Source organism: Emys orbicularis, chromosome 3 (genome assembly GCF_028017835.1).
Source record: "Emys orbicularis isolate rEmyOrb1 chromosome 3, rEmyOrb1.hap1, whole genome shotgun sequence".
In the NCBI taxonomy this organism is placed as follows: domain Eukaryota; kingdom Metazoa; phylum Chordata; order Testudines; family Emydidae; genus Emys; species Emys orbicularis.
This window is the reverse complement of record NC_088685.1, coordinates 71,855,772-71,878,423: the sequence shown is the minus strand read 5'-3', so window position 1 is coordinate 71,878,423 and position 22,652 is coordinate 71,855,772. Positions and strand designations below refer to the sequence as shown.

Here is a 22,652-nt window from a genome sequence, read left to right as displayed (position 1 = left end):
TCATTAATAATGTTGGTAATATCTTTAATATAAGAGGCCACAGAAATATTATGAAAACTGGGAGTAAATATTTTCCAGAAATTAACTCTAGGAAAGAGTATATAGAATTCTAACCCCAGATTTTTCAACACTGCAGCCAATGATGGTTGCTACAGATTTATAGCATACTTTATTTTTTAACTGTTATGCTAATTCGGGCACCCCAAGTGCTTTGGTAGGTTGTCTTGTTAGTGTTTATTTTTCAAGAAAAACATAGTTTTAAATGGACATTTTCTTGTTTTAAACAATTTTATTTATCAGGTCACAGGATTTCTGCTGTGAGATATGTGGCTCAGCAATGAAGATAAGCCTGTTACCATTAACATCAGGAAGTGCTTCAAGCCAGGCTGACGAAGAGGCCAAGGAACTTGCCAGACAAATTAGCTTCAAGGTAGACTGACTATTTGTAATTTTTCTTTGTTTGATCACTTAATTTGAGGAAACTGCAAGTGTAGTATTGCTATGAGGAAACAAAAACACTGAGAAAATGCTTACATTGTAACACAGCAGCATTGCATTGTACTGCTGTGCAGGAGACTTGATTTCAGTGTAGGCTGTGGGAAAACACACTTCCCACAGATGGTACAGTTGGTTTCTGGGAAGATGCAAACTGATGTGTTGTCCAACACAAGCACTGACTGGTTCAGTGACAGTGGTAACAAAGGTGATAGTAAAGGTTGCCTAACCATGTCCATTCTAACTCCCTGTTTTCAGTTACTAATAGCTTGATGAAATTTTCCAAGCTTAGTTTAGTGTTTGCTCAAACATAAATACTTTTGAGAAGTTCAGACAAACACAGGTCTGATGATTTTTTTTGGTATATGAAGAGAGTCAAACATATACTTTTTTTCATTATGTACAAAAAAAATTGCGAACTTTTTTTCCCCACAAGCTGCACAGCTGAAGAGACCGAATGTAGAAAATTGGAGTCTAGTATGGATAGGGCTCTTAGCAGGAAATGCCTTTTCAGTGGTCCAGTGAAATCAGGTTTTTGTTTAGCCAAGTATGATCCTTAGAAAGTAGCATGCACAATATGCTTTTCACTAAACTTAAGAAAGTGAACCACTGAGCAAGACTCTGCTGTACCTGGAGGCAGGGCTTTCTTAACTGTAGTGAAACATGTACCTCAGTGTTGCATCTTCTACAAAAGACTACCCATTGACTTCAGCGTGATCAGAATTTCACCCTATATCTCCAGTAGAACAGTTCCTCCTAGCACTGTGCTACGATATTGGTTTGGTCTAGAATCAAAGTGAATATTGCCACCTGCTGAACAACCAATACCAATTTTTGCAGTGTTTTTTAGTAGTCTCCCTTCCAAATATGGACCAGGCCTGATTCTGTTCATAATCATATTTTTCATATGGCGATCTCAAAACACTTTACAAAGGTTGGGTAGGGAGGAGAAATACAGGCACAGAGAGTTAAAAGTGACTTGCAAAAGGCAAAAAATTGGACTGTGCCCTTTTTGGTTCTTTCTGATGTATAAATCCTGAAAAGTGTGTGGGATTTTTGTTTTGTTCTTGTTTTTAAATACTAGTTTTTAACAATAGAAATATTAGAAATGTTAAGTCTGCTCTTTTTTGATTTAACAGATTCCCTGGTGATCATGGCTCACAATCCATATTTTTCAGAGCTCTTAATTGAAAAGTTATGGGAGTACAGTCTTTTAACAAAACTATTTTAAAAGTGGTTTTTCTCAGGGAGTTGAGTTGAACAGGAATCTAACAAGCAAACAAATCCACCTCATAGCCTAAATAAAATCTCTTCCCCACTCAGTTAAGTTTCACATTTTTAAAGATGACTTCTATCTACCTATCAGACTTACATGGCACCTGTCATCAGGGTATTTGTGTCTCACACTCTTTATGTACTTATTTATCCACACACCACAGGGAAGTACTATTATCCTCATTTTACAGATGGTGAACTGATGCGCAGAGATACTAAGTGACTTGCTCAAAGTCACGTAGGGTAGAGAAGGGAATTGAACCCAGGTCTCCTGAGTTCCAGGGTAGCAGCCCAGCCACTGGACTATCCTTCCTCTCTAAGTCATCATAAACCTACTACAGAACTAGGGGTCTATACACTTCTAGAAAAAAAATGGGTTAGCAACACCTGAATTTCTAATGTATAGCACAAGCCTCCCCAAAGCCTTTCAAATTGCATTCACACATCAGAAGCAAAAAAGGGCACAATCCCAGTTTTTTCCTTCTACGCCTATTGCCTTTAAGTAATTTGCCCAAAGCCATGGAACAAGACTGGCAAAGCCAGGCATATCTTCTCACTTCCAGTTTTCTGACTTGATTGGCTCACAGCACCAGGTCAGATTTTCTTATTAACATTTGTCTAATACAGACTACTCTTTTGGTACACACACAATAATTGTGGGAATTACCATTCGGGGTGTAAGAACCATTGGGATTTCTAATAATGGATGTATTCCATGTTAGCATTTGGAATAAGAAAGAACTGTTGCTATACGCTCCTCAGGAAAAGCCTCAGTCTTCTGCAAAGTCCTATGTCCAAGCTATGTTCCTATGTAGTGCACCGTATAACATGCTATTGTTGTGTTTGACCAACATTTGAACAAGTAGTATATTTGATATAACTGAGTTACAAAAAGCCAGCCTATCTAAATGTGAAGGGAATATTGATCAGACAATCAGTGAATTGATCTAAAGATTCATTTCAATTTTAAAAATAATAGGAACAATTTCTAGACCAACTGAAATGTTAGGTGTTCAGGACCTTGTAGTATCAGACAGAACAGCAAGGCATGATGAACACAAGGGAACAAGAGCATAGAAGAGAAAAGGGTTACATTAAAATGTCAGGAGATAAGCTCTTGTTATTTACACAACTTATTGGTTCCTAATCCCTTGCTCGCACTTTTTAATACTACTACTTATATTTGCATTAAAACATATGTATTTAATAAGATTGGAGAAAGCAAATTCAGTAGCTTGAGATTCAGACACAGGGTGTGGGAAGTGTAGCATTGCACCCCTCTACCAAAGTACTTTATCTACACTGCATGCTGCGAGTTAAATTGATTCAGACCAGCTGTTTTTACTCCTAGTTATGTGCCATTGGTAAAGTGTTCAGCTCAGGAGAACAATGCTACTTTCCCCCCTCTGCTATGACCCCATTACCAGTCACCATTGAGATGTCACTTTCTCTTGAATCTTCAAAGTGAGAACACTGTTAAACATGTAGCACTTCTCAATGTTAGACATTTTATAGATGCTAAGAAACAGTTAATGTTTTGACGTTCTCTTATCCCTTTTGCACTGAAAATTAAGGGCCTAAGCCTGTAATGTGCTGAATGCCTCTCGTTCCCATTATTATCAATTAGGTTGTAAAGCATTCAACACCTCACAAGATATTGGATTCTAATAGTGTAGAAAATAAACAGTTTAATATTTTTGAGATGTAATATTTCTTATCTCTTTATGAAATGAGGTATTGTTTGGGGTTCCTCTAAGCTAGGATAACATCCCTGAAGAATTTCCATTCCAGATATGAGCCCCCTAAAGACATTTGTTGTGCTTTTATAGTTTGAATAGCCAACTGTTTGCTGTTGGTCCCATCATGGTTGGTTGTGGTAGAGAAACAAGACATAGAGTGTTGACTTCTGCTTTGGTCCAGTTCAGCTTTTTCAAGAAAAAGATGTGGCAGTAGAAAGCTTGAAGGCCTAATGTTAAAGGAAAGCCTTTATATATGTAATACATTAGAAAAAATACTCTCAAACAATCAGTGCTTTCATAAGGATTCCCCAAAGTGCTGTCAAAGTTAGTGAGACCATGTAAGAAATATAACTTTTACAAAATGTTTGGCATTTATTTGAGGTAACTTTTTTTCTCCTCTGAAGGATGCTTCCAATTTTGTTCCTTATCTTATACCCCTTTTGGATGTTAACGTCCACCATTATATACAAGCAAGTGAAACTAAAAATCAGAAATGTGTCTGCAGGTTTTTTATTTGTTTTTGTGCATCAGTAGACTTACTGCTTGTGAAAATTATTCAGAATTGCAACACCTCCAGAAATTCCAGAAACATTGTATATAGCTTAAACACAATTTGCATGTCTATTGATAAGGATTCAGTAAATCTCATATGCTGTAAATGTTGAAACAGATGCTCCATAATAGATCAAATAAACCACATTATAGTATATTATAACTAATTTGATCTCTTATCTGAAATGTACAAATGTATTCCCTTTAGGCTGAAATCAATTCATCCAGAAAGTCTATCACTGAATCCCCAAACATATCGGAATTGAACCACTCTGCCACCTTACCTGAGCCACGACAGGATGGTATAAGTAGAGCATTCCAGAACCCAACCACCAGTACAATGGTATGATGTGTTTGATAAATCTTATTAGATGTGAGTGGATTCGCAAATGGAGGCCAGGATCTGAAAACCAAGCAATGTGTAGACATGTCTAGAGAATTATTTAGCTGATCTGAGACTTTTTTTAAGATTGTGGAATACTTAGTTGTGTAAGAATATATAATAAGAAAGGTGAATTTCCTTATATTTATATGATGATCAGGAAAAAAACTTTTCTTTACACATTTAGTAAACTCTTGAAATCAATACTTTCACCGAAGAGCAGTTAACAAAATAGACTATGTATACCAAAGTAGAAATTATGTGGAGAGGGCACATGCCATTGCTTTAAAAAAAAAAAAAAAAAAATTATTTGGCCCTGAGTCACCAATTACTAATTGGACCAATTACTAATTATACTAACATAAGTAAAATTATCACTGATGTTGAAATCTCGCTTACCATCCTCCTCCAGCCTCTCCATCTGTTCACCTTGTGAGCTCATCCACTTCCAACTATTACCTTCCCTTGGTCACAGTCCATCTCTTTCCCTCCTTCTGTGTATAAACAAGATCTCATCTCCCCAGTCCTTAGGTAGGGCCAGGGGTGGCTTTATTATCTTTCCAGCCACTAGTCTTTCCCTTCTTTTGCTTTATTTCCAAACTCATTGGCTTTGCCTGGACTAGGATTTAAGATATAATGTTGGCACTTATCAGGATAACTTAGCCTTTAGTTTGATTCTTTTAGCACATTTAAAGACAACTGTGTCTTATTGATAGAAGACTCTTAAAAGGTGTTAGTTAGCATGTGTTATGTAATCTTAAATTCTAGTCTAGACAAGGCCATGGAGTGGGCTGTCTGTAAGAGCTGAAATAATTTACTGACCTTATACTCAATGCCGAGTCTATCTACTCTAAACTGACTGTTATCCTCTGCATCTAAGTCATCCCTAAGCTAAGTCTCAAGATGGATACTTCAATCTTGTCTTTTCTGCTTCCCTTGGTATGGCTGGTCATTTCCTCCTTCTTGATATCCTGTCTTTGCTGAGCTTCTGTGGCACTGTCCTTTCATAAGTCTTCTACCTCTTTAGCTGCTCTTTTAGTGTCAGGGTTGTGAGTTCAATCCTTGAGGGGGCCATTTAGGGATCTGGGGCAAAAATCTGTCTGGGGATTGGTCCTGCTTTGAGCAGGGGGTTGGACTAGATGACCTCCTGAGGTCCCTTCCAACCCTGATATTCTATGATTGACAGTTTCCCCTTCATTCCCTCTCTGCTGGATTCCTTTGGGCTCTGTTCTTAGGCTCCCTCTTCTTTTCTCTGTGCACCCCATCCTTGGGCAACTTCATCCAGTTACATGGGTTTAATTATTAACTCTGACTGTTGAGTAGACCTCTTTAGTTTAGATCTTTGTTCTGCACTTCAAACTTGCACCTCTTTTTGTCTCAGTGATGTCTCTTAGATTATAAGATTTTTGAGGGCAGGGATTGTGTCTTCTTACTTGTATATAGAGAAGCCCTGATTGGGGCTTCACTCATCTAGATGACTTGACATAATTTCAAAATCAACATAGCCAAAACAGAGCTCTTAACCTTTTCTCCCCAAGTACCTCCACTAATTCCATTCTCTGTATTGGTTGATAACAGCATCACCCTCCCTGTACCTGAAGCCCATAGCTTGGAGATCATCTTTGACTTTGCCCTTTCCTTTGCTTTCCTCCTCCAGGCCATAATAAAATAATTTCACTTCCATAACATTTACCAGAAACCCACCCTTTCTTGACCATCTCAACAGCCAAATTCCTCAGCTGCATCCTAATAATAAACAAACCTCAAATACTACAATCTCTTCCTATATCTTTAAGATATTAAGCACGCTTGCTCTTGCGTGCATGCACACATACCGCCAGCCTATCCAAAATGTTGCTGCTAGTGGCTAGTCTAGAATTTACCTGTCACTTCAATCACTACCTGGAAGGCCCTGAATGCAATGGAACCAGTGGGGGGCTGGCTGCGGGAAGTCTCTACACAGTCTGCACCCCCTGGGCATCACCATACTTTTTGTGGGGACTCCCATCATAGAGTTGATTTTGCACTGCTGAATGCTGGTCTGATGAATCCAGAACTGTACAGATCCACCATGCAGTGAGATATGTATGCAGCTGCTAGAGAGGTTAGGGCATTCTTTGGGCTGCAGTAGCAATTGCGGAGCACAATCGATTAAGAGAGATTCTGCTTCCCAACACACACAATGTTTACTCAGGCTGGATATTGAAGAGGATTTAGCCCTTAGTTACTTGTGCATTTAATTTAAAAATGCCAAAGGATGCTCCTTGTGATAACTTCACATAGGGCAACACACGTGAAACAGTACTTCCCAACTATAGAGCTTTAAGAGTGAAGAGGACCATGAGAGGGCTAATACTTGAAGTAGATACCACGAAGTGAGGGAGTCTGTAGAGGCCATTTCTGAAAATTAGACCTAAGTGACCTGCCTAGATTTGCCCAGCAGTCTGTGGCAGAACTGGGATTAAAACCCCAGATGTCCTGACTCCCAGTTCTGTGTCTTAACCACAAGAGTAGCCTTTCTCTTTTTCCATTTCTTCCATTAATTGCATGTTATAAATAAATTGATTATTTTCTTCTAGTGTTGCAGCATTCAGTAACTTGTATCATGTGTTGGTTAAAGATACACAAATGTTTATGGAATCTGAATACTACTGTAGTTTATTAAGAAGGTTTCAAGAACATTATCCTTCTACATACTGTCCCAGTCTCTTACACCAGAGTGTGATATTCTTATGTACAAGAGGCAAAAAAGTATGTTTGCTGTGATTTGCAGATTTTCTTTTAATTAAATAAGATTATGTTCCTGTTTTTAGAATCTCTGCAATACATGTGGCTAAGTAAATGAAAATATTAATTCTTACCATTTTAAATAAATTGTGCAATTTATTATGACATTTGCATGTTAATACTGCCAGGGACAGTGTTTATATAACCCAGCCATTCTGGAAGTGCCTAAGGCCTGGTATTGGGCCAGGGCAGCTGCTGTTGTGACTGCTTCAAATGCAATCTAAATTCACTGATAAATTGTAGACAAATCTCAGATAAGCTGTGGTGGTTTTTTTTAGCAATGATGGGCTGCAAATTGGTTAAAAAAAAACAACACGTCAAATCACGTCAGACCATCTGTTGCATCTTGCAGTGCACTTTCCAGCTACGTGGAAATACAAGCATGCTAATAGCATGTATTTTTCCACAATAAGGATTTCTTCCAGATTTTTCAGTTTCAGAATAAGCCATTTGATTATATTCTTTTTACCACAAATCCTGGCTCTTAAGAGTATTGAGTTAATTAAAACTAATTCACTGGAGTCAACAGAAATAATCACAGGCATCTTAGTGTTTCAATTGTAAAGGAAGTCTTTTTAAATAATAAGAATTTAATTATTCCCATTTCTAATAATACTGTTTTCTTCAGTAGATTATCAGTTCTACTGCATACATAGCTTTTTTCAGAGCAGTTGACAGATATGAAATGATTAAAGCTTTAAACTTACATAAACATTTATTTATTGCATGTGATGGACTGCTGTCAAAAGTAGATTAATATTTTAAGGGATCAGATTGTCCATCTCTCTGCTCGTATTGCTTCACTAAGCATATGTTTCAAAAGCTGCCCATGTTTCTGAGCCACCACCATTTGGGAGTAGGAACCAGTTTAATAAACTGTCCATTTCAGTCATTGGGGAGTGAGGAGTCCTCAAAGCTGAACAGAGGGAAAATGAGATGTGAAATGTGAAGGGTTGTATTACAGGACCTGCTCTTATTCTTTCTTAGGGTAAACTCATGCTGAAGCTAATAAAAGCCTACCCTGAGCAAAGATAGTAAAAATGGGCCCTGATCTGCTACTAGGAAGGTGAGGTAACCCAATGAAATTCAGTTCCATTTTACTGCCAGGCATTCTTTCTCTACTACGGCATATTTTTGTTCTCTGGGAAGGAGTTTCTTGCTGAGGAATAGGACTGGGTGTTCTTCCTTCCCTACCATTTGAGAAAGTACAGCTCCCAGCCTTACCTCAGAGGCATCCATTTCTAGTAAACTTGTTCTCAAAGTCTGAGGCTACTAGCACCGGATTACTGCAGAGGGCTGTCCTCAGATCTGCAAAAGCTTCTTCAGCCGCGCAGGCCCATTTCACTATGTCTGGGCCACAGGCTTTTATGAGGTCCATCAATGGGTATGCTCTGGTAGCAAAGTGGGAAATGAATTGCCAACAATCCCCAGAAATGCTCTGACCTGTTTCTTCCAGATCAGTCGAGGCCAACTTTGTATCGCCTCTAGCTTGTTTAGTTGGGGTTTCACTTTGCCTCTCCCCACAATATACCCAAGGTATTTGGCTTCCACTAGACCTATTGCACACTTGGAGGGATTCGCAGTGAGACCCACTTTCCTCAAGGTATCTAGTACTGCTTCCACCTTTTCTAGGTGCATCCCCTAGTCTGGGCTATGTATGACCACATCATCCAAGTAAGTGGCGGCTTACTTGGCATGTGGATGTAACAGCTTATCCATGAGCCACTGTAAGGTTGCAGGAGCCCTGTGCAATCCAAAAGGGAGGACGGTGTACTGGTACAATCCTTCTGGTGTCGAAAAAGCAGTCTTTTTGGCTTCCCTTGCCAGAGGAATTTACGAATATCCTTTGGTCAGGTTGAAGGGTGGACAAGAATTGTGCTTTCCCCAGTTGGTCAGTTAGCTCACCTATTTGATGTATGGCGTCAGCATCAAACTGGGACACCTCGTTTAATTTTCCGAAGTCATTCCAGAATTTCGTAGTGCCATCTGGCTTAAGTACCAGAATGATTGCAATGGACCACTGACTATGGTGGTACTCAATGACTCCTAGATCTAACATCCTCTTAACTTCGGTACTGATCTCTTCTCTTTTTGCCTCTGGGATCCGATATGGTTTAACCTTCACCTTTACTCGGTATCTGTGATGATGAACTTCTGTGGTTTTGCCTGGCTTCTCAGAGAACACACTGTGGTTTCATTCAGTCATTTTGATAACTTCTGCCCCTTGTTCAGGGGTCAGTTATGGGGATATTCTGGTGGCGTCTCTAGGGCGACCACATAAGCTTCTGTCTTGCCGGGGCTTCAATAGCTTGACATGGTAGAATCTGTTAAATCTTATAGTCAATCTCCCTGACGGCTTCTATTACTTCATATGGGCCCTGACATCTGTTCAGGAGCTTGCTTTCAGCTGTGGACTCTAGCACCATTACCCAATCTCCCATCTGGAATTTGCGAACCTTCGCTTGGCGATTTATTATAGGTCTTTTGAGCCTCTTGTGCTCTTTCCAGGTGTTCCCACACTGTGGGGTGACTTGGGCTTTTCGGTCCCACATCTGCATTACATGAGCAATGATGTTTCTCCCCTGGTTAGGCTGTTCTTCCCAGTCTTCCTTGGCAATTTCCAGTATGCCACAGGGAAAACCCAATGGAAGTCTGGGGACCTTCCCTTATTGCAAACATCAGGTAAGGTAGTAAGTTAATCAAATGTTTTCTGTCCCGGCTCACCACGTTCCGTATCATGTTCTTCAGTGTCCTATTAAAGCGTTCAACAAGGCCGTCAGTTGGTGGATGGTAGACTGAGGTTCGTAAGGCCTGTATGTCCTTCATCAGCTTTGACATGAAGGGCGTTCCTTAATCCATCAAGATCTTTTTAGGTATCCCTACCCTAGAGAAGATTTGAATCAAATTCTTTGCTATCGTCTTGGACATTTCGTTTCGTAGGGGGACAGCTTCTGGGTATCAGGTGGCATAGTCCAGAACAGCGAGGACAGTCTGGCCCCTGGCCAACTTCTCCAGTGGGCCTATCAGATCCATGGGTATCCTCTCGACAGGGACTTCAATAATTGGTAAAGGTACTAAAAGGGCCCTTAACTGCGGTTGTGGGCCATGTAATTGGCATTCTGGGCAGGAGGTACAATGGAGGTTGATGATATATAAACTCCTGGCCACAGCACAGAGGAACAAAATAGTAATCATGCTGAAAGTAGAAAGGGGGGAGCGTTGCCTATGCAGCATTCTCATCCTCTTGCCAGTAGTAGCCAGTCTCTGAACAAATTGTAGTTATGCTCTGCAGAAATGTGGGAAATATGTCCAGTTGTAAAGGGAGAGGAAGAGGTGAGGAGTTTTAAGAAAACAAAACCGTTTCCAGCAGACTTCCCCTTTGAAGTTAATTTTGTTACTTTCAGCAATAACTTTTGCTCAATGACTTTAACCCTGCTCTACTTGGAAGGAGAGAAGGGGTATTGTTTGTTGAATTGGTGTCAGCACAACAAAGACAATAATACTGTTAGGAGGAAGATGTCCAGGACAGTATGTGAAGCAGTTGTTACTTTATCAGGATCCACAGGGTTTTCTGAAAGGTCCTCTGGCTCTGCACAGTTTTGAGAGCACACCCTCTCCCTCTTCTGCACCATCAATGGCCCTTCCTCCCTGTGGAGAGGAAGTGGTGCATTTCTCATGCCATCAGCTGAGCATTGTTTCCATTCTGTTGGCTTTGGATGGAATATTGCCCACAGTTATCAGTGAGGTAAAGAAACTCATGGTTTTCTAGATCTGCATTTGTTCACTATTCAGTGTTTCTTTTTCAGTCTTCAAGCCTGCTAGCTCCTAGTGGCAATTTCTCTTTTAATAATGGCGAGGTGTTATAACAGCAATGCTACTGCATTTCCCATAGTTCTAATTAATTTAATTTAAAGTATGCATAGTACTTCTATTTTTTTACTCCTCGAAAAAACTTGATTATATGTTGTAATGGTTTTTTGTGTGTTTCTGTCTGATGATTTCCAGCATGAGATCTGAACTCCTTGTTCTTGCCTTTTAGGCTATAGGCATATCTAATGTCAAATGTTGTTTGGTTCCTCTCTCAACTGGGCCAATTGCTCACCTTGATGCTACGTATATCATGATTTTCCATTCCTGTCTAAGTTCCATCTTCCACTCTCATCCGATGTGCTGAATGCATTCCCAAACCCAATTTTCCAAGAAGCCTCCCTAGTCAAATCCATCCTAAAGATACATTCCACAAAAATGAGGGTATTTTTTAATAAAAATTTAAAAACCCAGTTACTGCTTCTTCTGGGTCTTCCAGTACATCAGTCTTCTCTGTTTTAGGCCTGGTCTACACTACCCGCCTGAATCGGCGGGTAGAAATCGACCTCTCGGGGATCGATTTATCGCGTCCCGTCAGGACGCGACAATCGATCCCCGAATCGACGCTCTTACTCCACCAGCGAAGGTGGGAGTAAGAGCCGTCGACGGGAAGCCGCGGAGGTCGATTTTGCCGCCGTCCTCACAGCGGGGTAAGTCGGCTGCGATACGTCGAATTCAGCTACGCTATTCGCGTAGCTGAATTTGTGTATCTTAAATCGACCCCCCCCCCCCGTAGTGTAGATGTAGCCTTAGATTCAGTTATGTGCCTCATTTTGTCTCTTGAATAGCCAACATAATTTTTAATTTCTCCTAAGTATAGGGTTGCTTTTTGGTTCAGTGCATGCAGAGCATACATTTGCTGTAGAAAGGTTTTTTAACTAATAACATACTGCTCAAAATAACAGTGATTCTTGAATTGGGCATCCATTTAACATAACTCCTGAGGAAGTCAATTAGGCAGTGTAAAAATGACATCAAAATCTGCAAATGGGCCATTTCAGTACACAAATTTACAAGTTACAATTTGTGCCTGCCTCAATGCAAAATACTGGCATATTCTCTTTGCAATCATAAAAGTATTCAGACGGGAATGGATACAGTAATAGTCACAGCACTATGTCCGTCTAGTCCAGTATCTTGTCTCTGACTGTGGCCAGTATCAAAGAAAGGTGCAAGAAACCCTATAGTAGTTAGTTATAGAGGAAACCTATCTATGGGGACACTTCTTCATAAGCTACATTAATTGGTGCTTGGCATATGCCCTGAAGCATAAAGATTTACACCTCTACCCAGATATAACGCTGTCCTCAGGAGCCAAAAAATCTTACTGCGTTATAGGTGAAACCGCGTTATATTGAACTTGCCTTGATCCGCTGGAGTGCGCAGCTCCGCCCCCCCGGAGTGCTGTTTTACCGTATTATATCCGAATACATGTTATATCGGGTCGCGTTATATCGGGGTGGGGGTGTATATTGATCCTTAGTTTCTTATAATATCTAATGAACTGTGAATGTTCTCATTCGTCTTGTGGCAATGAGTTCCACAAGTGCATTGTGCAAATATTGTTTCCTTTTATTGTGTTTAAAAGGATTCCCTTCCTGTTTCATTTAAGGTTGCCCTGTTCATGTAATATAGGAGATAATTAATAGCAACATCCACCCATCCTATCTTTTCTGTATCATACATTATTCTGTATTAATTTGTCATTTCTCCTATTATTTGTCTTCTCTCTAAACTAGACAGTCTGACGTTCCATTCTTTATTCAAACAGAAGTTTGTCCATGCCTCTAATAATTTGTCAGCCATTCCTAAGTTCCTTTTATTTCTGCTGTGTCTTTTTTGAGATAAGGTTACCACAAGTATTCCAGTTGAGGGCAAACCATTGAGTTAGTTATACAAAACTTGTCATAAGTTATATCTTTACAGTACAGGATTGTTTATATGAGCAGGCTTATTGTTCATCTATTAATATTGTTACATTAAAAACTGGAATACGGTTTAAGTGCTACATCAATACTGTGTATGAGGGTAGCGGACAACATTCTGGCTTCACTCTAGTAACAGTAAATTGGATTCGTTTTTTTTTTAATATGCTATTTCTTTAAATAAACAATGGGATAGATGTGATACTAGATATTTAAACAGATTCCACAAATCATAAACATCAGCAAATTTTAAAAGTTCTTATCTAGACAGTAACTATGAACGTTTTTGTATATAGCGCCATGCTTAAATAATCAGCTAAGCGGAGAATGGAGTAATCGTAGAATGGATCTCAGTGGTTGTATCACTGCCTCCTGGTTAAAGGAACCATTCTTTTGTCTTCATGTCTTTATTTTTAAAAGCTTTTGATTTCACAGGGCTGCTGCCACTGTGAAGGAACCACTTCACTACAGGACTGCAACTGACAAGATGCAGTTGATCTGCTAAATTATAGATGACGAGTGGATGCTAAAAAAATTAAAACATGGTGTGATGGGTTTGGTCACAGAGACCCCCTTGGGACTGCCACCTGATGTGCTGAGACTACTTTTGAGCCCGTTTTCTCTGCCAGTTTGGGCCTTCAGAACCCTGCCTTTTTTGAGCCAGATATACTAATCTGCTGCAACACAGACCCAGGGTCTGACCCACATCCCCAAAGCTGCAGACATAACTGAAAACGGCTTAGAAAGTGTTCCTGTTTCTAGCACCCAGTCACCTAGCTCCCAATGGGATACAAACCCCAAATAAATCCGTTTTACTCTGTATAAAGCTTATACAGGGTAAACTCATAAATTGTCTGCTCTCTATAACACCGATAGAGAGATATGCACAGCTGTTTGCTCCCCTAGGTATTACTTACTTACTCTGGGTTAATTAATAAGCAAAAGAGATTTTATTAAGTATAAAAAGTAGGATTTAAGTGGTTCCAAGAAATAACAGAGCAAAGTAAGTTACCAAGCAAAATAAAACAAAACACACAAGTCTAAGCCTAATACAGTAGGAAACTGAATACAGGTGTAAATCACCCTCAGAGACGTTCCAATAAGCTGCTTTCACAGACTATACTCCTTCCTTTGAAAACTCATGGCGATCGGGGGAGGTCCCGGATGACTGGAAAAAGGCTAATGGAGTGCCCAGCTTTAAAAAAGGGAAGAAGGAGGATCCGGGGAACTACAGGCCAGTCAGCCTCACCTCAGTCCCTGGAAAAATCATGGAGCAGGTCCTCAAGGAATCAATTATGAAACACTTAGAGGAGAGGAAAGTGATCAGGAACAGTCGGCATGGATTCACCAAGGGGAAGTCGTGCCTGACTAACCTAATTGCCTTCTATGATGAGATAACTGGCTCAGTGGATGAGGGGAAAGCAGTGGACATGTTATTCCTTGACTTTAGCAAAGCTTTTGATACAGTCTCCCACAGCATTCTTGCTGCCAAGTTAAAGAAGTATGGGCTGGAAGAATGGACTGTAAGGTGGATAGAAAGCTGGCTAGATCGTCGGGCTCAACGGGTAGTGATCAATGGCTCCATGTCTAGTTGGCAGCCAGTTTCAAGCGGAGTGCCCCAAGGGTCGGTCCTGGGGCCGGTTTTGTTTAATATCTTTATTAATGATCTGGAGGATGGTGTGGACTGCACTCTTAGCAAGTTTGCCGATGACACTAAACTAGGAGGCGTGGTAGATACACTAGAGGGTAGGGATCGGATACAGAGGGACCTAGACAAATTAGAGGATTGGGCCAAAAGAAACCTGATGAGGTTCAACAAGGACAAGTGCAGAGTCCTGCACTTAGGACGGAAGAATCTCATGCACAGCTACAGACTAGGGACCGAATGGCTAGGTAGTAGTTCTGCAGAAAAGGACCTAGGGGTCACAGTGGACGAGAAGCTGGATATGAGTCAACAGTGTGCTCTTGTTGCCAAGAAGGCTAATGGCATTTTGGGCTGTATAAGTAGGGGGATTGCCAGCAGATCGAGGGACGTGATCGTTCCCCTTTATTCGACATTGGTGAGGCCTCATCTGGAGTACTGTGTCCAGTTTTGGGCCCCACACTACAAGAAGGATGTGGAAAAATTGGAAAGAGTCCAGCGGAGGGCAACAAAAATGATTAGGGGTCTGGAGCGCATGACTTATGAGGAGAGGCTGAGGGAACTGGGATTGTTTAGTCTCCAGAAGAGAAGAATGAGGGGGGATTTGATAGCAGCCTTCAACTACCTGAAGGGGGGTTCCAAAGAGGATGGAACTTGGCTGTTCTCAATGGTGGCAGATGACAGAACAATGAGCAATGGTCTCAAGTTGCAGTGGGGGAGGTCTAGGTTGGATATTAGGAAACACTATTTCACTAGGAGGGTGGTGAAGCACTGGAATGCGTTACCTAGGGAGGTGGTGGAGTCTCCTTCCTTGGAGGTTTTTAAGGCCCGGCTTGACAAAGCCCTGGCTGGGATGATTTAGTTGGGAATTGGTCCTGCTTTGAGCAGGGGGTTGGACTAGATGACCTCCTGAGGTCCCTTCCAGCCCTGATATTCTATGATTCTATGATTCCTTTTCAGATCAACGTTGTGGTTTATGGCCTGGGTCCAGCAATCACTCTCACCCCCATAGTTGCAGTCCTTTGTCCCAGTTTCTTTCTGGCATCTCTTTGGGGTGGAGAGGCCATCTTTTGAGTCAGCTGAAGACAAAATGGAGAGGCTTCAGGGCCTTGTATATTCTCTCTCTTGTGGGTGGAAACCCCTTTGTTCTTCTGTGCAAAATCACAGCAACAAGATGGAGTTTGTAGCCACCTGGGCAAGTCACATGTCCATGAATGATTCAGCTTTTTGCATGCCGACGCAATTGTTTACGTTAGTTTGAACATTCCCAGGAAGGCTCAGATGTGGATTGGCGTCTCCCAAAGTCCATTGTCAGTTAAGTGTTTCTTGATAGGACTATTCTGAATAAGTGCCCAGTCTCAAGAAGCTGACCAAATGCTTCACTGATGCTACTTAAAATCAAATACATTGAGATACAAGTTCATAGCCAATACACACATACAGACTGCATAATCATAACCAGCAAATTACAACCTTTCCATAGCCATCTTACTTGACCTCCTTTGTACAAGATTTGGTGCAACTATAGGACCTTGGTTGCCACAGTGATCTATACGGTCACAGTTCATGTCAATAACGTCACACATGGTACGTCTGTTGATCAAGATTTGCAAGAGAATGAAGCATAGCTGCAGGGATGGATTTTGAAGTGGAAGGCTGTGATGTTATTAACTTTAACTGGGGGGGAGGTCGGTGTTAAAACACTTTTATTTGGGTGGAGTGCACTGTTAAAAAATAGCCTCTATGTCAAATTACCCATATTGGGCCTCTTCAGATTAACTAACACCTAGGTTTCAGATCACCTCTGAATCCTCTCATCAGTATCTCAGTATGAGAAGACTCAAGGTTTCCCCCTCCTTCCTCCAGGATAGGAAGATCCACCAGTATCTCCCAAGTCTTATGTTTACCTTTGGGAGCCAGCCCCTTTGAGCCTGTCACTGGTATTTGCCCAAGGGGCACCAGCAAATAGCTATGCCACAACTCGCACCCTGCTGTTGGGTTTCTGTCTCCCCTCAGTCTGATCCCTCAGGGATGTCTACACTGCATCTGGGAGTGAGCCTCCCAAGCCAGGTATACAAACTTGTGGTAGCAAGGCTCGCGCTAGTATGTGAAAAATAAATTGATACTTAGATGTTGCGACTCGGGCTGGAGCTCAGGCGCTCAAGCCTATCCTTCCCCTGCCTAGGCTTGAAAGCCCAAGCTCCAGCATGAGTCACAACATCTCTACAGCTATGTTTAGCATGCTAGTGTGAGTCTGTTGACCAGGCTGGGAGATTCACTCTCAAATGCAGCGTCGACATATCCTAACTTCTCCCAATGACATTTCTGTGCCTGGTTAAATGTGCCTATCTTCCCTGTAAAGTTGAGCAACATTATACCTGATTTTCCTGTACATAATCACTGTCACCAGTATCCCAAAAGACCCTGATGACCTTTTTGCTACACGCTCCTCCAGATCCAGTTTAAACAAGCAGAGTTGACAGCTCCCTGTAATAGCTGATTTGCACACATTTCTGACAAAAGCATCTTCTGTGCCTGCCCTCCTCCCCCCACTAAATCCTGACTCAGATTCACACCGGTATGAATCCCATGATCATTCTCCCTTCAGTGAAGAATATAAATGAATGTGATTCACCCATCAGAGGTATGCAAGAGGTGTGAACCAATCCCACAATACGTCCTTCATACCAAACCATCAAAGATGCACAGCTTCAGCCTTTAAGCCCAGCTGCAACCTGCCTGCTGCTCTCCTACCTTCTTGAGGGTTCAGTGCACTATCAAATGCCTGCAAATCCAGACATCCACCTTGTTTTTATGTCATCTGAACACTACAGGCAGAAAAGGTTTAGCTCATATTCTCCACGTGGGCTGCTCAGTCCCCCAGTATAGGGCAGGTTAAAAATGGAAATCTGGCTTTTTTGAGCCAGAAGAGGTCCTAGAGGGACCCTAGAAACACCCACACTCAAAGTAAGCTTAGGTTGAGGTTAATGTTATGTTACTGGTTTTAAGTTACCAATACAGGCCACACCCTAGGAAAGGAGTGACTTTGGACACTATTTCAGGGTCTGTATGCTCTTGGAAGGATGGGGTTAGGGATCATCCCACTTACAGGCACTCCCATCACATTTTTACATGGTTGTCTTTCGGCCTTGGTATTAGCCATCACTGAACACCTCATTGCCAACAATGAAATTCTGTCAGAACAGCTGGCATTCTGATAACGGGATCCGTTTATTAAAGATACAAAACTGAGTTGAAACTAAGTGCTCTATGAGCCCCCTGAGTGGAAACAATGGTTGTGAGCCATGAAATTATCAGCATTCCTTCTTGGTTCCTTGTTACATCAACAACTCTCTGCTGTCATTATTTCCAGATTAAAAGACAATGACTGTCTCCCATCCTAGGTCTCAGCCAGGGAGATGCTTGATAGCAAACTGGAGCCAAACTGGTGTTTGGCGGGGTCCAGCCAAAAGGAGGCGAAAGAGGGGGGGCAATTTGGCTGCTCTGGGACCTTCCCTCCCTGCTGCGGGCGGCCAGGTGGCAGCCGGCTGCCCGGACACTGAGCCCTGCCAGGGTGGCAGCCAGGACCTTGACCCTGGAGTGCACTGCGGGGAACCAGGGGGCAGCCAGCTGCCCAGACCTGGAGCCACGCTGGCTGCCCGGACCTGGAGCTCGCTGCAGGGGATTGGGCGGCGGGCGGCAGCCAGCTGCCTAGACCGGGAGCCCCACTGGGGGGCAGCCAGGCCCCTGAACCTGGAGCCTGCCGCGGGGGTGCAGGCGGCCAGCTGCCCAGACCCTGAGCCCCACCGTGCGGGGCCGGCGGGAGCCTGGACCATGGAGCCTGCTGTTTGGCAGGGCAGCCCAACTGGGAGCCGGTAGCCAGGAGCGCGCTGCCTGGCAGGGCAGTCTGGAGCCTGCGGCCTTTAGCACACAGCTGAGCTGGGCTGCAGCTGTGTCCTAATTGGGCCGCAGGTTGAGAACCTTTAAACACAGATTTTACAGTTTTACAAAGAAACCCTGCTGAATAGCCAAGGATGGCACACACTAATCATTCTGATCCCATCTTTATGATAATTGATACTAAGAAATGTTTCCAAATAATATAAATATATATGGCCTCTTATAATTATTGGAAATAACATAGAATAGTCTGTAGGTAGACATATTGGATGAACAAAATTATTTTTCATTTTGGGAAAATGAACCCCATTCCCTTCTTAGTGTCCAGCTCCTGCATTTCCTGGCTTCACTGTTCTCTCGTTGTGGTGGATGTAGTTGTTTCTGTGGATCTAAAGTTTCAAAATCTAAAAGTCTCTAAATCTAATTTTCTTTGGCCCTAGCGCCACCTGCCACCCAGGACAGACCTACAAATCAATGGGATATGTGCATAATTTGCCCTTTGCTTAAAGAGTGGTCCTAGGTCTTCCTTAGAAACATTCCTGTAGGCTCAGTGCATGCCTGAATAGGTCCTTACTGCTGTGTGGCTGCAGTGGAAATCATCTCTGCTGTTGAAGAAGCCATACTCATATAATGGAGAAAGGTCGGCATGGCTGTGAGGGCACTCTAGGATACATGAGGATGGTAGGAGAGCTGGCCAGAACTGTTTGGATTTGAAGTTCTGTACCTGTTTAGACCCCTGCTGGAAATGTCATGTAAAGGAAACTTCAAGGTGAATCTTTGGAGTTCCAGAGTCCTTTGTCCTACAACATATCTCATGGACATTAGGATTTCTTTTCAGTACATGTCAGTGTTTCTTTTGTCCATCATTAGTTTTGATTGCACACCGAAGTCTCCTTGTGGGAGTTGTAGTTCAGATCTCCATTCTCTGCTGTTGGCCAGGATACCTGGAGGACCATGTGTCTCATAATGCAGTGTGGATTTCCCTGTGACTGAACTGCATGGTGCATAATGGGAGTCATAAGACTGGGTGCATTATGGAAGATGTCGTCCAGCCAGGAGAGATCAGGCTCCCAAATTACAACTCTCAAGAGCCAACATGTCACTATGGGGAAAATTACAGTGTAATACACACTGTCAATACCGCATTGAGTAACCAAGACCGCTGATCAGGGAAATAACCCACTTCCTTCCCTGAAGGACCGAGGGACGCGCCCCACCCATGTACTTATCCACTACACAGATACTGACTTGGACTCCTTATTCATTCCATGGGTGGTGTACCCGAGCCCACTTATCCACTGACACTTTAAAAACCCTTGCAACCCAATCTGGGTCTATGCAGGTTATGCGATATGTATGTATATTCTCATCCTTGCAAACGATACCTGTAACCCCCCCATAACCCAAGCCTGACCCCAGATGTACAGTACCTTGCCTCTTAACTCGTGTGTATTTCATTTTAAACATTAACTTTAATAAAAAATTTAAATTTGAACTCAGTCAAACAAAGCATTTTGGTTTAGTTCAGTAAACCAAAATCAAACATTTAGATTTTTTTCGTGATTTGGGCTGAAAACAAATTTTGGGGTTTCCTGTGATATGGAAATTCCTAATTTTGCTCAGCTTTGTATACTATTTTTATAACTTTCTCTATGGCCAATTTCATCCTTTAACGTCAGTTCCAATATAATTTGCAGTGTTTTCCATTTGTGCAGTGTAAACCATTTGTGCTTAAGTACCTAGACGCTATGGACTAGTTTAAGGATAAAATATTTTATTTAACCATTTAAAATATTTCACTTGAAAACATTGTTGAGATAAGGGGACCCAAAATGTGAGGTAGCCATTATGACAAAGAAAACACAAAACCATGGAGTAGAGACAGCTTTTTAGACACAAGTTTTAAAACCTGTAGAACAGTGCTTCTTACACACAGTGGCTTGGAATTTCATGAGGAATCAAGTATCAGAGGGGTAGCCGTGTTAGTCTGGATCTGTAAAAAGCAACAAAGAGTCCTGTGGCACCTTAAAGACTAACAGATGTATTGGAGCATAAGCTTTTGTGGGTGAATACCCACTTCATCAGACGCATGGGGAATCAAATTATCTAAATGACAAATACCTCTGTGCTCCTTCAGTGCAGCAAGGGAATGAGCAAAAGTCCAGAAACTGCATAAAAGTAGCGTATGGTGCAACATAGCAAGGAATTGAACTATGTAGTTAGGTCCTGTGGTACATACTTCCTGAGGCAAGGTCCTAAGTTGACAGGCAAATTGTTTATGTACGTAGTTTAATGCAGATAATTTCTACATTAATGCCTCTTTACAATATCCAGAGACAAACAGTGGGAGCAATAGCATATGATAGGCAGGAGTGGTGATTGTCTGTACCTTATGTAGTTGGGATGACAGTGGTTGGGAGAACAAGGCTGGGAGGTGTGTAGAAGGATGTCTATTCTGAATGTTTGGCTAGAGAGCCATAGGGTTTGGAACAGTGCTGTATAACAGAAGTTGGTTGAAACTATACCATAAAGAGGCTATCACCTGTAGCTGACTTTCAGATCATAACATTACATTGGAAGAGTAGGCTTTGTTCTTAAATGTAGAGGTATGTACATTGCTGATGCACGGACTGTCTCGGTTTAAAAACAATATTCACTTTTTTCTTTTTAGTCTGAAATTCAGAATAACTCCACACCACCTAATCAAGAGCATACTCAGCCTATATCTAATAATACCTCCATGAGCCCTCGCCAGCGCCGTGCCCAGCAGCAGAGTCAGAGAAGAGTACCATCTTCAACTAACTTTAATCAGGTGCAGCAACCAAGAGTCAACACAAGCCACACTGGATCAACTGTTCTGATTGTCCTTCTGACTTTAGCATTGGCAGCTCTTATATTCCGACGGGTATATCTGGCCAATGACTATATATTTGAGTTATAAGATTGTCTCTGTCTTAAGCAGTGACTTGAATGCTTCATTAAATATTCTGTATTGGGTATGCCATGAGAACTGTTTACAGAAGATTACTTTTTTATTTACTCTTTTAAGTCCTTACGAATGTTAATATACCTTTAGGTACATTGCTTTGTAAGGATAACAAATGTTGACATTTCTATGAATACTAACAACTGTTAATGATCCATGAACACCCACTAGATACTTGGAGAAACAATTTGGTTGAATGTGAGCATAATATGTAAAGGGTGGGGGAAAGAAAATATCATTTGTGGCTACCTTATTTATTGATAAAAGGAGGCAATTAAAAAAGAGAGGGGTTTAACACTTTTTCTCTGTGGAACATGGGTGCAGATAGTCACCCATATCTGAGTGAGTATAAAAATTTACATTGGAGAAGGACTTTTAAAAATGAAACGCAGTGTCTATGCGTTGAATTGTGTGTGCTCTTAATTCAGAGGGGGATAATATTTTGTAACCACTTTTATTTACAATAAGACAATTCTAGAAAAATGCATGAAATGTTGGTTCTGAGACTGCTCTCTGTGGGGAAAAAAAGGGGCCAGAAAATTGTTTGCTTTATTTTTTTTGTTTTTAAATTTTTTTGAAAGTTAGATTGGATAATCTTTTGCAAGATTTGAATGTCGTCTTCTAATACTCTCAATTGTATATCTTGCGTTTTTAAATTTGAAGATTATATAAAACGTCTATTATTGCGATAGTTATAAATATGTAATATAATTATTTACCCAGAGCTATTGTCTTTTAATTATTCCAGAAATATACATAATGCATTACATTGAACGTTTCATATGTGCTGTTATTTCCTAAAAAAAAAAACCCTAAAAATTTTCATGCTGAAACGCTGCTATGCATGTGCAAGCTTGAGGGAAGTTTTCATGAAGCCCTTGGCTCTAATGAATTATCGCAATTCAAGCCTCATTTACACAATTTTTTTTCTTGCGCCTCATTGCAATACTTCAAGAAAATTTAAAAGTTTATAAATACCTTTCCAGCATATTAAGATTACAGCATTCATGTGTATATCACCATTTATTCATTGTAGGTGCTGGCACTTCAGATAGGGGTAGGGTTGCCAGCCCTCCAGGATTGTCCTGGAGTCTCCAGGAAT

General features: G+C 41.4%; 1 protein-coding gene across 1 annotated transcript in view; it reads left to right on the top strand.

Annotated features, from left to right (window-relative positions):
- UBE2J1 (ubiquitin conjugating enzyme E2 J1) overlaps positions 1 to 22,319 on the top strand; it is a 62,589-nt gene extending 40,270 nt beyond the window's left edge. Inside the window, exons 6-8 of the mRNA XM_065400604.1 lie at positions 301 to 430; positions 4,270 to 4,404; positions 21,236 to 22,319. Of these exons, the coding sequence (XP_065256676.1) occupies positions 301 to 430; positions 4,270 to 4,404; positions 21,236 to 21,505 (535 nt within the window). The 3' untranslated portion in view covers positions 21,506 to 22,319. The remainder of the gene's footprint in view (positions 1 to 300; positions 431 to 4,269; positions 4,405 to 21,235) is intronic.
- The last annotated feature ends 333 nt before the right edge of the window (positions 22,320 to 22,652 follow it).